Source organism: Notamacropus eugenii, chromosome 3 (genome assembly GCF_028372415.1).
Source record: "Notamacropus eugenii isolate mMacEug1 chromosome 3, mMacEug1.pri_v2, whole genome shotgun sequence".
Taxonomy (NCBI): domain Eukaryota; kingdom Metazoa; phylum Chordata; class Mammalia; order Diprotodontia; family Macropodidae; genus Notamacropus; species Notamacropus eugenii.
The window spans coordinates 467711648-467724008 of NC_092874.1; the positions used below are offsets into that span (position 1 = coordinate 467711648).

The 12361-nt window shown below is 38.3% G+C and overlaps 1 protein-coding gene across 4 annotated transcripts in view; it reads left to right on the forward strand.

Moving 5' to 3' along the window:
• The window catches only part of DNAH12 (dynein axonemal heavy chain 12), a 151987-nt gene that overhangs the window by 24700 nt on the left and 114926 nt on the right, over positions 1-12361 (forward strand). For all 4 annotated transcript variants that reach the window (XR_011964804.1, XM_072598847.1, XM_072598848.1 and 1 more), the window contains exons 12-15: positions 4670-4848; positions 6566-6701; positions 9564-9689; positions 11073-11207. Coding sequence is in view for 3 of the 4 variants with exons in the window: in XM_072598847.1 (XP_072454948.1) it covers positions 4670-4848; positions 6566-6701; positions 9564-9689; positions 11073-11207 (576 nt within the window). In the remaining variant the exon portion in view is untranslated. The remainder of the gene's footprint in view (positions 1-4669; positions 4849-6565; positions 6702-9563; positions 9690-11072; positions 11208-12361) is intronic.

The window sequence follows — 12361 nt, forward strand, 5'->3', positions numbered from 1 at the left end:
CTTCTCCCCCCCCCCCATTTTTCCTTTCCCTCCTGCCCTAGGGATGGTTACTGGCTACCATTTGATACAAATATATGTGTGTGTATATATATATATGTATATGTGTAAAATTATTCTACACATACTTCTGTTTATCATTTTTTTCTCAGAATGCAGATAGCATCTTCCTTCATATGTACTTTGTAGTTAATTTGGGTGTTTGTAATAGTCAAAATGACTTAATTGCTCTAAGTTATATTGCTTTCACTGTATACAAAATTCTCTTTGTCCTGTTCATTATTTTATGACAGTCTCTCCATGTTTTTCTAAGATCACTGAGTTCATCATTTCTTGCAGCACAGCAGCATTCTATCATGATCATATACCACAACTTGTTCAGCCATTCCCCAACGGATGGGCAATTTCCAGTTCTTTGCCACCCCAAAAAGAGCTGTTACAAATATTTTAGAACAAAGAGGTTCTTTTCCTTTTTCCCTAATTATCTTTGGAAATAGATCTAGTACCGGTATTGTTAGGTCAGAGGGTAAAGGCAGTTTAATAACTCTTTGGGCATTATCCATGTTGCTATCCAAAATGGTTGGATCAGTTCACAATTCAACCAACAATGAATTAGTGTCCCAATTTTTCCATATCTCCTCCAACATTTGTTGCTTTCCCCTTCAGCCATTTTAGCCAATATGATAGGTGTAAAATGATATCTCAAGGTGGTGTTAATTTGTATTTCTCTAATCAATAACGATTTAGTGTTTTTTCATATGACAATAAATTGTTTTGATTTCTTCTTGGAAAACTGTGTATTCATAAACTTTTAGCATTTATCAACTGGGGAATAATATTATTCTTATAGATTTTACAAACTTCTTTATATGTTTGAGATATGAGACCTTTATCTGAGAAACTATGTATAAAATCCCCATTCCCCCACTATTTTCTGCTTTTCTTCTGATCTTGGCTACATTTGTTTTATTTGTACAAAGCCTTTTTACTTTAATGTAATCAAAATTATCCATTTTACACCTCACTCTGCTCTCTATCTCTTGTTTATTCATAATTGTACACCTATGCTTAAGTCTGATAAGTAATATGTTCCATGTTCTTCAAATTCTTGTCATCTCTCTCTTTATATCTAGGTCACATCTCCATTTTGATCTTATCTTGGTAAATGGTGTAAGATACTGGTCTGTCTCCAATTTCCACCCTACTGCTTTCCAGTTTTCCCAACAATTTTTTACCAAATAATGAATTATTCTCCTAAAATCTCAAGTCTTTACATTTGTCAAAAACAAAGTTACTACATTTATTTGCTGCTGTAAATTGTATGTTTACCCTGTTCCATTGATTTACCTTTCTATTTCTTAGTGGGTATCAGAGATAATTACTGCCTTTTGATATAGTTTATGGTAAACTTCCTTCTTTACTTTTTTCATTATTTCCTTTGGTATTCTAGAGGTTTAGTTCTTCCATGAATTTTTTATTTTTTATAATTCAGCAAAATAATTTTTTGGTAATTTAATTGGGATGGCATTTAATATATAAATTAGTTTAGGTAGAATTGTCATTTTCATTATGTTGACCCTACCTATCTATGAACAATGATTGTTTCTCCAGTTATTTAAATCTGATTTTATTTGTATAAAAAGTTTTTTATAATTTTGTTTATATTGTTCCTGGGTTTGTTTTGGCAGGTGTACCTCCCCAGTATTTGATACTGTCTGGAATTATTTTAAATGGGGTATCTCTTACTACCTCTTCTTGTAGGGTTTTGTTTGTAATAAGTAGAAATGCTGATGATTTATGTTGATTTACTTTCTATCCTGCTACTTTGCTAAAATGATTGTTTCAGTTAATTTTTTCACAAAGTCTTTGAGATTTTCCAGATATACCATCATGTTTTCTGAAGAAAGAGATAGTTTTATCGCCCTCATTCCCTACTCTGATTCCTTCCATTTCTTTTTCTTTTCTTATTTCTATTGCTTTGATTTCCAATATAATATTGAACAATATTGGTGACAGTGGGCATCCTTGTTTCACACCTGATCTTACTGGAAAAGCTTCTAGCTTATCCCCATTACAAATAATGCTTGTTGATAATTTTAGATAAATGCTTTTTGTCAATTTAAGGAAAACTCCATCTATACCTTTACTTTCAAGGTTTTTTTTTTTAAATAGAAATGAATGTTGTACTTTATCAAAAAACTTTTTCTGCATCTATCAATATAATTATATGATTTAAAAACTTTTATTATGGTTATAATATGTTAATTATGTTTTTGTTATATTATGTTAATAGTTTTCCTTAGGTTAAACCATCCCTACACTCTTGGTATAAATTCTACTTGGTCATAATATGTAATCTTTGTAATATGTTATTGTAATCTTTTAACTAGTTTTTTATTTAAGATTTTTGCATCCATATTCATTAATGAAAATGGTCTATAATTTTCTTTCTCTCTTTTTCCTCTTCCTGAGTTAGCTATCAGTATCATATTTGTTTCATAAAAGGAGTTTGTTAGGATCCCTTTGTTGTTTATTCTTTCAAATAATTTATTTAATATTAGAATTAGTTGATCTTTAAATGTTTGATAGAATTCACTTTGCGAATCCATCTGGTCCTGGTGCTTTTTTCTTAGGAAGCTCATTTATGGTCTGTTCAATTTCTTTTTCTAAAATAAGTCTGTTTAGATATTCTGTTTCCTTTTCTGCTAATCTAGGCAGTTTGTAGTTTTGCAAATGTTCTTCCACTTCACTTAAATTGTTAAATTTATAAGCATATAATTGGGTAAAATAGCTCCTTATAACTGCTTTAATTTCATCTTCATTAATGGTTTATTCACCCTTTTCCTTTTTAAATGTTAGTCATTTGGTTTTCTTCTCTCTCTTTTAGAAATCAAATTAACCAATGGTTCTATTTTAATGTTTTTTTCATAAAATCAGCTCCTATTTTTATGTATTATTTCAATGGCTTTTTACATTTGATTTTATTAATCTCACCTTTAATTTTGAGAATTTTCAATTTACTGTTTACTTGAGGAATTTTAGTTTGTTCTTTTTCTAGTTTTCTTTAAAATTACATACCCAATTCATTGGTCTGCTCTTTCTCCACTTTATTGATGCAAACATTTAGAGATATTAGTTCCCTCTAATCACTGCTTTTGGTGTTGCTAGCAGGGTTTGATATGTTGTTTCCTTATTGTGATTCTCTTCAGTGAAAGTATTGATTTGTTCTTTAATTCTTTAAGATTAGGTTGCTTAATCTTCAGTTAGTTTTTAATCTATGTTTCTGTGATCTCTTATTAAATATAATTTTTATTGTCTTGTGCTCTGAAAAGGTTACTTTGAATATTTCTGTTTTTCTGCTTTTAACTATAAAATTTTTATGTACTCTAATGCATGATCAGTCTTTGTAAAGGAACCAAGAACCACTGAGAAAGAGGTGTGTTTCTTTCTCTTTCCATTCAATTCTCTCCAGATAGCTATCATATCTAGGTTATCTAAAATTCTATTTACTTCCTTGACTTCTTATTTATCTTTTGGTTAAATTATCTAGTTCTGAGAGGGGAAGATCAAAGTTCTGCACAATTACAGCACTATTATCTATCTTTACCTGCAATTAATTTAACTTTTCTTTTAAAAATTTAGATCCTATAATATTTGGAGCATATAGGTTCAATAGTGATATTGCTTCATTGTCTATGGTGTCATTTATCAAAATGTAGTTACCCTGCTTATCTCTTTTAATTAAATTTATTTTAGCTATAACGTTGTTTGAGATCATAATTGCTAGCCTTACCTTTTTTTTGCATCAGCTGAAGCATAATAAATTCTACTCCAACTCTCCATTTTAATTCTATGTGTATCTCTCATTCTTAAATGTGTTTCTTGTAAACAATACATTGTTGGATTCTGATTTTTAATCCATTCTGTTATCCATTTCTGTTTTTTTAGGTGAGTTCATCCCATTCACATTCAAGGTTATAATGACTATTTGTGAATTTCCTCCATCTTTTTTTTTTTTTTTTGCTTGCTATTGTCCTTCTCAGCCTCTCTTTTTTACTCTATCCCAGTTACTTTATCTTTTCTCTTTACTCTCCTATTCCTTATTCTACCCCACTGGACAAGGATCCTTCCCTTATCTTCTCCCCAACTTTCCTAAATCTTAATTTATCTCTGTAAAAAGTCCTTCCCCTCCTCTTCACTCCCCTCCCCCAGTTCTCTCACCTCTGTACAAGTCCAGAAGAGTTCTATACCCCTCCAGATGTACAGGTTGTTTCCTCTTCAACTCATATCTTATGAGTTTTAAGTTTCAGCATTACCAATCTTCCACCCCCACCTGCTTCCTCTGTATCAGTTCTTTTCACGCCCCATTTTTATGAGATAATTTCCTATTTTTTCTTTTTCCTAACTAATTTTGTTTTTTAGAATCACCCCATCATACACAACTCAATCCCAAATTACTTTCCGGAATGATTGCTCCAATTCACAGTTCCACCACTAGAGCCCATTGAAGGAAAAAATTTTCAGGCAGCTATAGAAAAATTAGCTTATAACTGTCAATCAGTAAGATGAGAATTTCACTTAAGTACTATATGTGATCTTTTAAAAAAAATCAGTGATAAATTGTGATTTGATCATTCATTTGCAATGTCCTTTCTTTTGTCTAACCTTTAAGCTGATAGAATACTTTTCAAACCTTGCTAAAGAAATCATGATGCTGCCCAATTTGGCTCACTTCCCCATGGTTCGTTTGGACTGTGATGATTTGAAGGAGGGACTGGCCAATAAAGTAAAAAGCTATGCAGATTTGCTCTTGAATGACATAGCTACAAAGCACAGAAATGAGAATGAAAGGTGAGTAGAATGGTACTCCCAACCCATATATTGGATTCTAGGAATGGAGCCAATCTCTGGCTCATGTTAACTTTTGGATGATCCTAGTGTTAGCACATTAATTATCTATTAATTATGTTGGGCATTGCAGAGATACATATCAACAGAAGGGGGACCCAAATGATACACATATCTGGTTAATTTTAGGTCTTAGAGGCTCTGTTGGATGATTCTGTATTTCTACCATCTGAATAACTCTAGCCAAAAGCCACTCCTTGCTGAGATAGTGTGTACTGGTTGTAGCTGGGGCTAGTTCATCAGCAGCATGAACTGGCAGGACTCTGGCAACCTTCAGAGATCCAGATTTCTTTAGGGCTACCTGTGAATTTTCTATTATCTCTTTAGTGATTTTTTTTTTTGGTCAGGTCCTTTGCAAATCTGGGTCATGTGTACTCAGATTTCTTTGGGAACCAAGTTAGTGCATTTCTATTTACCTTTGATTGGCTCTGTCAAGAGCACATGAGTTCCTTGCCCTGGAAAGACTTGCAATGGGAATTGGGTATAGAGGTGATGGAGGCATGAAGGTGGGCAGTAGTGTACCCAGAGAGCTGGCAGAATAAACTCTGTTCATGTTCTTTCTCTGAGACATTACTTCACTTCTCTGTTCTCCAGGAAGCTTTCTGTGATTTTAAATTGCAGAGAAGGTGCTGACCCAGATCTGTATAGGGAGTTTTCTTGTTGGGAGTTCACTATACTAATGAAATTTCAGATCTGGTCCCCCCCCCCAAAATCTCCATCCTTGTGTGTAGGAATGAGTGTCTGTGCTAACAGGGTGATGAGAGCCTAGGATGTTTTGGAGATTCCATGTCCTTTAAGCAAAATGACAAGCCTCATTGAGAGAGCTGATCCAAGCACTCAGTTCTTGCATTTCACATTAATCCTATACCATTTCCTTTCTTTGAAAACTCTTGTGTTTCTTGTAGACAATTTCAGGACAGAAGAGATTGGTTATAGAATGAGGAGTGGGGAAAATGTCCCAAATACTTCAGAATTCTTTTTTTCTCGGAGCAGAGTTCCAGTAAGAGAGGATGTGTGTGTGTGTGTGCGTGTGTGTGTGTGTGTGTGTGTGTGTGTACGACTATACACAGGAAGTAGAAATTGTACCTTTATCCTGTTATATATGTATATGTACATATATACACACATACATATATATACACACATATACATATACACACAGAGAAAAATTGTTCTAAGTAGATGGCACATTGAAATGATTTGTATTGAAGAAAACGGTGTTTTAGATTTTGGAGGTACTCAAAGTTCCACTTTCTGAGTACTTTCTGATCTCAGCATAGTTATTATTGAACTATGGTTTCTTTCCTCTCTGGGTGATGATAAGGTCATGATGGAGGGTAGAATCTCAGCCATTTTGCAAAAGGCAAGTCATTGGTCACTTGGGGCACTCTTCAAAAAAAGATGAATAGATCAGTGTGAACTCATAACTGTTCCTGGAAAAACAACTCATATCTTATGACTGAATGATTCTTGAAAGTCAGGGCTTGGCTTATTTCAGGCTTACACTGGGCTATGACCATTTGTCTTAGAAGAAAGAGTAACTTGTGTGACAAACCAAGCGATCATCTTCTAAACTATCATAGTTGCAGTAATTTAAAGTTGTTGGATTTAGTGCAAAGTGGATTGGCAGAAAAATATTGAAACTCGGTGTCATTCACAGTATTTGCATTGAATTTGAAAATATTAAAGACCATGCACTGAAAGTTCCTGATACAACAGAAGAGATGATGGAACTGATCAGCTACGTGGAAAATGCTAGGACGAAAGGCGTCCAGCAACTGGCCGCAAGAATCCAGGTAAGACATCTGTCCTTTTTTCAGGGGTGCTATTTGTATAGTGAGAATTTCTTTTGCTTTCATAATATTTGTGCACTTTTGTCTTGCATTTTTTATGTACTTCCAAGCTCAGCTCAAGGCCCATCTCCTGCATCAGACGTTTTCGGATTCCTCCGTCCACTTACCCACAAGCTGTTTTGTCCTTATGTTATCTTGGATTTACTTTATATATGTTTCATGTTTGTTTCTATTTCTGCTTGTTTCCCCTTATAGAATACAAGCTTTTCAATGGCAGAAAAGGCTTTCGTTTTTTGTCTTTGTATCCATAACAGCCAGCATCGTTCCTGGCACATAATGTTTATTCGTAAATGTTTACTGATTGATTGGTAGACTTAAACATCAGCGAGTTGTTCAGTAACATTTTGAGGACTGGGAGGGTAACGCCCCCCCACACCCTGCCTCACTTTTCTTTTCCTTGGGATGAGTTTGGTTGTTCTTCACAGAATAGGGCCCATGGCCCAACTCCAGAGGAAAAGTTCAAGCCTCTCTAAGTCTCTCAAATGAGTTCATTTACAAGACCTCCTGTTAATCCAGTCCCATCAATCAATCAATCCCCAAGCATTTTTAAAGTGCCTGCTGGGTAAATAGATAGTAAAGCATTGATTGAGCACTTACTGTGTGCTTTACAGATTGTGCTAAGAGCTAGGGAACCAAGTACAAGCAGATAAGACAATCCTAGCCCTCCAGGAGAAGATCCTACCTAAAGGGCAGGTGGAAAGCAGGGGGAGGGTGAAGGTGAGGAGCTATCCAGGAAGATTGTGGAGGCCTGAACTTCTGCCACAGAAGATGAAACCTCTCCTTTGTGAGCTGGGGATGATGCAGGGTCCAAGTTTCTGGAGGTGGCTGGACAGTAATACCACAGTAAGGAGGTGCTAGCAAGCCAGGGCAAAAGCTCACCTATCTGCTAATAATAATGATGACAAGAGTAGCATTTATGTATCACCTACTACAGTCAGGCACTGTACCCATTATCTCATTTGATCCTCGCAGCAGCCCTGGGAGAGAGGTGCTTATGATCCCCATTTTACAGATGAGGAAACTGAGGCAGGCAGTAGTCAAATGACTTGAGTCTAGATTTGAACTCAGGTCTTCTTGACTCCAGGCCCAGTGCTCTGTCCACTGCCAGGCCCAATGTATCTCTCTACTCTTAAGTAACTATTCAATTCAACAAAGATTTATGAAGCACCTACTATGTGCAGGACGTTTGATGGGGATAGATACAAAGACAAATAAAAAGTGAGAGGTCATCCATGGAGCTCGTAGCCTAGTGGAAGGGCACTCTTTGTTCACAAGTAGACACAAATTATACAGTGAACTTATATTAACAAGATAGTTTGAGGAGGGAGAGAATGAAAACATCTGGCAGGGGTCAGGAAAGGCCTCCAGCCAGGCCAACTGCATGGGTCATGGAGTTTAGGCAGCTGGGTGTGAGCCTGATTGTGGGTTTGACCAGGTCTTTCCTCCTTACTCTCTACTGACCCTCTGTCCCTCTTAGTACTGAAAGCCCCTGCTGGTCCTTCAGCTTGACTGCCCACTGACCCCTTCCATCCTCTGGGGTCCCCTGTTCCTCTCTCCTCTGTGCAGCTCCTGTGCATCATTTCCTAATCCCATGGCCTTACACAGGGTGCCCCCATGTCAGAAATGTGCTTTCTCATCATCTCTGCCTTTTAGAGCCCCTCGCTTCCTTCCCCCTCTCCAGCCTATCAGTGTTTTTCTTAAACTGTGGGGACCAGGAGAAAGGGAGGAATGTCATGGCATCACCCCCCTAGTCCTAGACCCTGTGCTTCTCTGTGTAGCCCCAGTCACCAAAGCATTCAGCCGCTGATTGACCAAGAGCTCGCAGTGTGTTGAAATCAAAAAATCAATTCAAATTGTCCCCTCGCCCCACCTGCCCATCACGGAGCCAGGTGAGAAAGGGGAACATTGGTACACATGACTGACATCAGCAGAGAGGCCACTCCCCGCATTTGATACAGGAACAGGGAAGTCAGGGGAACAGCAAAGAATCTGCAGGTAATATATCCCAGGATCCTACATTTAGAGCTGTATGAAGCCTCAGAGACTGTCTAGTTCCACCTCCTCATTTTCCAGATGAGGAAACAGAGGCCCAAAGAAATGATGTGACTTGTCCAAGGTCAAACAGCTGAGCTGAGATTCAAACTTGAGTCTTACGACTCGCCCTCCCAAGGCACTGTCTCCCCTGCAAAGTCCTTTCTCCGCCACCTGTCCAGAGAGGTTACAGCCTTACGGAATCCCAAAGAGACAGAGTTGGGAGGAAACTTTCAAGTCCAAACTAGGCCAGCCTTCTCCTGCACACGAGATGCCTTTTTTCCTTCCTTTCCACTCCCTACTAGTGAGAGCTGTGCAAGGACGAGAAGCCTGGTTCTGTAGTCGAGGCACATAGGTTTGCATCCTGACTGTGGGCAGGTGCTTTCTGGGCCTCAGGATCTTCATCTCTAAAATGAGGATGCAGAGGGTCCTGCTGGAGCTAACATTCTGTGGCCTGTGGGTAGAGAAGAACTTGGGAGGGCACTGAGGAGAAGTGGCCACCCAGGGTCTGGAGCTGAGATCTCTCTCTCCCAGTTTCCTAACATGCCACACTGCCTCAGGCCTAAACTTGGAAAGAATACTGGTTAATGTACGCCTCCTTACCACCATGATGGGGAGAAAATAAGTGCTTGTTAATTGAAAATGCAATTTAAAAAATGCTAGTCAGTGTTAGAACCTGCATTCTATTTCCATTTAAAAAAAAAAAAAGATCTTAGATTTACTGTATAGTATAGTATACCAGGACAAAAATAGAAACTCTCATTTGTTTTGTAGGAATGCCAACGCCGGATGAATTACTTTTTGGATGTTTTCATATTTCCCCCTGAGGATTTAGCTTTAAATGCCTCTGTTCTCCTGTGGCCCCAGAACATTAATCCCATCTTCAATGACAATGATGACGTAAGTATATTTCCAGTGTGTTTGATCTTAGGACATTCCTGGTGCTCATGGGGCTTAGTTGGCTAGTCATTTAAAATAGTTTGTCATAGTTTTGAAGGAAAGTTAAAATAGGGCAGCTAGGATGCACCAAGCGCACAGAGCTCTGGGTCTGGAGTCAGGAAGACTCATTTTCATGGGTTCAAATCCAGCTTCAGACACTTACTAGCTGGGAGACCCTGGGCAAGTCACGTCACCCTGTTTGCCTCATCTGTAAAATGAGCTGGAGAAGGAAAAAGCAAGCCATTCCAGTAATTTGCCAAGAAGAGTCCAAATGGGCTCAGATCCTGCCTTTATCACTTGTGGGGCCGTGGGCAGGCATGCCCTCCCAAGTTCACATCCTTGACCTCTAGTTTTCTCATTTCCAGCATAGGGTTACGAATGCCTTTGGTACGCGTCTTGCAGGATTACGGGGGAGGAGAAAAGGGGAGAATTTTGTAGTGCTTCGCAAACTTTATAAAAGTCATGTCATGGTCCTCTTTGAGAACGAGGGACAAACACAGTGTCAATGTACATATACCTATATTTCTATAGGTATATCTATATTCTAAGTGTATATATACACAAAATGAAATTGTATGCATCTCCAGAACCCAGTATGCCTTAAAGCCGATTCATGGCCTAATGACATTTAGGTCTAAATGTCACATTTTTAGGAAGTATATATTAAGTTGGTCACATTTCATCTATGATAGGGTGATTTTTACCCCTCTTAGAGCATTTTTTGAATTGTTTCCTCCTTTATTTTACTTAGGGAGTATAGAATTTAAAGCTCAGTCATTTTCAATTGTGTCTGACTGATCCCATTAAAATTCAGGATTATATTCAACTTTATTGGGTAAATTATTCGTAGACACAACCCCAGCTCTTTTGTTCTTTAAAATATAACGTTCCAAGACCTATGGTCTTTTGGAGTCGAAGCTGCTATGTCTTGTGAATGTCTTACATTTTAAAAAAATATTGAAGCCTTTTGCTTTCACCTGTTATTTGCCAGTAGATCTCACCCTTCCTTGTAACAATATCTCCCTCATTAGATTGGGAGCTGCTTGAGTAACTGTCTTTTTCCTTTTAGCACAGTGCCAGGCACACAGATGTTGGTTTAATAAGTATTTATTGATGGATTGGAGAGACGGTTGGGCCAAACAGCTCACACAGAGAGTTCTGTTGACAATCCTGCGTTTTATACCTTGGAGCATTAGTAACTGGCAGCCAGTAATAGTTTGTTTTTCTCTGTATCACTGCATCTTTCTCTCTGTTTTCTTTACTGCACCTGCAGTGAGATATTTCTTTGGGATGTTTGCTAACTGTAATGAGGTCATTAACACAACCCAATTCTGTTTCATGAAGCTAATTGAGAATGCCAAGCGGAAGGGTGAGAATGACCTGGTGGCCAAGAGGGAAAAACTTATTTTGGAGATTGAAAAGGAAACTCGACGCATGGAAGAGTTTACGGAGTATGCAGAACTGGAGCGGATGCAGCAGGTCTGTCAGAGCAGTAGTTCAGGCCAGAGAAGCACCTCGGGGTCAGAAGGATCTGAGTTCAGATCCTGCCTAGCTGTATGATCTTGGATAAGTCACATAACTTCTCGATGATCTCAGGTGCTTTCTAAGTTTAGAAGTTATAGGGCAGGCATTGATCTGTGCTGGGAGAAGGAGTTTCCTCCCTGGGAGTTCCCTATACTATTGAAATCAAAGGTCTTGCTCTGCATCTCATTTCCAAAACTTAGTGATAGAAAAACTTGTATTGTTTTAAAAATTTAAGACTCTGTTGGTGCCGTAAGCAAACTGTGGCCCTGGGGTTCTGTTCACTGCTTAATTTATTTTAGTCACCATTTATCGTGGGATACATTTTAGCAGCTATTTAAAACAATACAGTTGTTGCCGATAGGATTGTACAAGTCATTCGTCCTCCCCCAGCTCCAACTCAGCCCCTTCTCCAGTAAAAATATATTTCTTAATTAGGAAAGTTGTCTAGTTTATTCAGTCCAGCGAGCACTTGTTAAATGATCTGGTGCAGTGACATTATCTGCAGAGACAAAGACAACCGTGTATCAGGCCCTGCCCTTGGGGGGCATCCGGAAGAAGCTTCACGGATCTTGGAGAGTGTCCAGGCCAGTCCATCTCTGAATGAATATTCTGTCTGCAGCATCCTGACCATGTAGCCCTCTTGCCTCTGCTCAAAGGCCCACCATGAAGTCTGGCCTACCCGCCCTTCTTGTCTCATGTTCCGCTTGTTAGGAAGCCTCAGTGGGGTGCTTTCTGCCTTATCAATATCCTTAATGTGCAGCTCACAGAACTATCTTCTCTAGTTCTGAACAGTACACATCCCTCAGTGCAGAGGGAGAAGGCTTTGATTTTCATTGATCACAAGCTTGGCTTAGATTGAGCTTGGGGTCTACTAAGACCCCCAGTTCTTTCTTAGGCAGGCTTTTATCTAGCCACGCTTCCCCCACCTCAGTATTTGTGAGATTGATTTTTTTTAAGCTGAGTAGAAGACTGTAGAATGCCCATCACATAGTAGGTACTTAGTAAATATTTGTTATTTATGCAAGAAAACATAAGCTTATTTGGGCCTGCTCGATATTCTGACCTGATAGAGTCATGCATTGCTGTTTCTCTCATCTCACGCAAATGTT